This window comes from Trichinella spiralis (genome assembly GCF_000181795.1).
Source record: "Trichinella spiralis strain ISS 195 chromosome Unknown Scfld677, whole genome shotgun sequence".
In the NCBI taxonomy this organism is placed as follows: Eukaryota; Metazoa; Nematoda; class Enoplea; order Trichinellida; family Trichinellidae; genus Trichinella; species Trichinella spiralis.
In genome coordinates, this window is record NW_003527616.1 from 3,263 (window position 1) to 5,974 (window position 2,712).

At 42.0% G+C, this 2,712-nt stretch overlaps 2 protein-coding genes across 2 annotated transcripts; both read left to right on the plus strand.

The window, feature by feature from the left end:
- Nucleotides 1-246: 246 nt before the first annotated feature.
- Nucleotides 247-698, plus strand: Tsp_12903 (conserved hypothetical protein; the record flags this gene model as incomplete). The annotated part of the gene is made up of 2 exons (XM_003370485.1): nt 247-550; nt 634-698. Coding segments are annotated over 2 exons (369 nt in total), but the record flags the coding sequence as incomplete, so codon positions are not given.
- Nucleotides 699-1,507: 809 nt separating this feature from the next.
- On the plus strand, nt 1,508-2,561 carry Tsp_12904 (conserved domain protein). Its single transcript, XM_003370486.1, has 3 exons — nt 1,508-1,553; nt 1,638-2,009; nt 2,095-2,561. The coding sequence occupies exons 1-3, from the start codon at nt 1,508-1,510 to the stop codon at nt 2,559-2,561; spliced, it is 885 nt and encodes a 294-aa protein (XP_003370534.1).
- The last annotated feature ends 151 nt before the right edge of the window (nt 2,562-2,712 follow it).

The following is a 2,712-nucleotide window of genomic DNA, read 5'->3' on the forward strand; positions in this document are numbered from 1 at the left end:
TGCGCCACGTGTCCGAAGACGGCCAGGACGATTTCAAAATTATCATGCTCAACAAGCGTCACGTCAGTTTTCGAGTGATCAAATTGAACCGAGAATGCGTGCGGGCGTTTTGGGCCGGCCAGCAGCAGGAGTTGATCTTTCTGCGAAATCGCAATCCTGAACGTGGTTCCATTCAAAATGCTCGACAGGTAATTTTTTTTTAATAAAATTTATTTATTCAGCAACTTTATTTTTTACGCTTTGCAGGTGTTGCGCAATATTATCAACTCGTCGGCCGACCAGCCGATCGGATATCCAATTTACGTGTCACCGTTGACAACGTCCTATTGTGAAACCCATCCCCAGTTGTCCAAAGTACTCGGTCCGGATTTGCTCAGCATGTTCGGCCGAAAGTGTTCTTCGCTTTGGCGACAATTGTGCCTGAATTGCGGCATGCGTGGCAGCAGTGGGGCCAATGTAATCCACCAACAACAACAACAAGACACCACCCTTCCGTGCAGAACTACCTCGGCTGTCGGACGTTGTCCAACTACGCCGGCATCGGCACAGGGTCTCGTTGGATCATCTTCAGCAGCAGCAGCAGCAGCATCAACGTCCACATCCACATCTACATCCGCTTTTGCGTCATCTCAGGTCGCTTCCCATTCGAATACGTCACTGCCGCTGTTGGGAACCAGCGGTCGAGCGGTACCGAGTGACCTTTTGCAACGGTCGTTTACGCTTCCGGTCGATCGAGCGTCGAGACGATCGGCGCGCAAATCCGAAACCGCAACGCTCATCCCTCGAAGCTCGTCCAAGCAGATCACACCCGACAGTGCAATTCCGCTGGATAAGATGTCGACTTCAACTTCAACAACGGGGTCGTCGTCTTCGTCGTTGTCCTCTTCCTCCTCCTCCTCCTCCTCCTCATCATCATCATCGCATCGATACTGCCAGTGTGTAATATCCACTGGTGACCAAGGCATGCAAGCTACATTCAGTAAAATTTCTCGTGTCCCGTCTCAACAACACCAACAACAACAATAAATGGCATCAAATTTCGAGGGACTGCAAAAAATGATAACTGCAATTGAGAGACGACGTCGATGACACACAACTACACATATATTGAATTTTTTTGTTGAATTTGGTTAATTTTTACACTTTGGTTAATTATTCTTCTTCTTCTTTCATCATTTGTAATTATTATTTTACTTTTATTTTTAATTTCTTTATTTATTTTTTTATTATACTCCAGAAATGACCAAGAACAATAGCAACCAGTCTGCTGCGTTTCTGTCGTCATCCGAGCAGAAGAGAAGAAAAGCAGCAGAACAATGAAAAAATTAAATTTCAGTTTGCACCCACTCTATCAGTTTTTTTTTCATTTATTGTTGTTGCAATTATTAAAAGAAGAAAATTCCAAATTGATTTGCCGGTTTTTTCATTGATTCAGAACTGTCGAATTGATCGATATTACATACATGTTGTGTACATACTTGCATGCTTGCATATTATTATTATTATTATGATTCGTCGTTACTTAATTACATTTGTTTGTTTCAATTTTAAAGGTTTTTTTAAATATTGTTTAGGTTTGTTTTTTAATCGATGATCGTTGATGTTATTTTATGTATTTCTAATTTTTCAAAATATAGAACAACAAGGACAGAAAAAGAAAAAACAAACTGTTTACAGCTTTGTTATTTCTCAGATAATTGGGAAAAAAGTGTCAAAAGATGGACGAAATTGCGTACGTTGCTCCGGAACGTGGATCGACGATTTACAAGGACGAATGTGTGTTTTGTTTCGATTCTCCAGAATTCGAACACGGCCTGTACATATGTCTCGTATGTCATGTGGGCGTGTGTCGGAACCACGTCGTCATGCACGTTGCACGAACCGACCACGTTGGATATTTGAATTTGATACGCGAAAAGAAGTTGCTGCTCGACGACAACGACGACGACGATGCTGCACCACCGAAACAAATTACCAAACTGGCGATTGGAGTCGAAAGTGGATTTTTGGTTGGATTATCGATTATTATTATTATTATTCTTTATTTATATTTGAAAATATTTTCATCCATATCCTGTTTATTTTTTAATTCAGGAAAAACGTTACGAAGTGCGAGAACGATGGGCAGTTTCCGTTTATCCGCAACTGGAACTGGTCCCTTTGTTCGAATCGACCCTCGGTCCAGGTTTGTTGTATTGTTGCAAAGCGATCATGGAAGCCTAATCCGCTTATCGTCTGTTGGAAGTTCAAAGTCAAGCTGGCACTTGGGACGGCACGATGCTGAAAAATACCATCCATACGAATTTGTTCCAGGTGGACAATCCGCCCAAAATTCCCCCGTCCGGTTGGCGTTGCCCAAACCGAAAGTTGTGACAAAATTGAGAATTCTCTGGCTCAAACTTTACGAAGGGTATGAAATCTCTGGCGTGACGGAAAAATGGGGGGGGGAAAGCGCGGGGAACAACCCCCTCCAAGGGAATCTTAATTGCCAAACCTGCCTATTCGGTGGCGGGGGCATTGGGGACTTTTTCTTCCAAAGGAAGCTGGAAGGTTTTTACTAAAAACCAAAACGATTTTGCCACAATTTAAAAACAAGGAAAATCAAAAAAAAAGGACATTTAATATTTTTTTTTCCTGGGTTGAATAAAAAAACTTTCACAGTTTCCGCCCAGAAGAACGATCCAAAATTTGAAGAAACCTTTTGAAAAATTT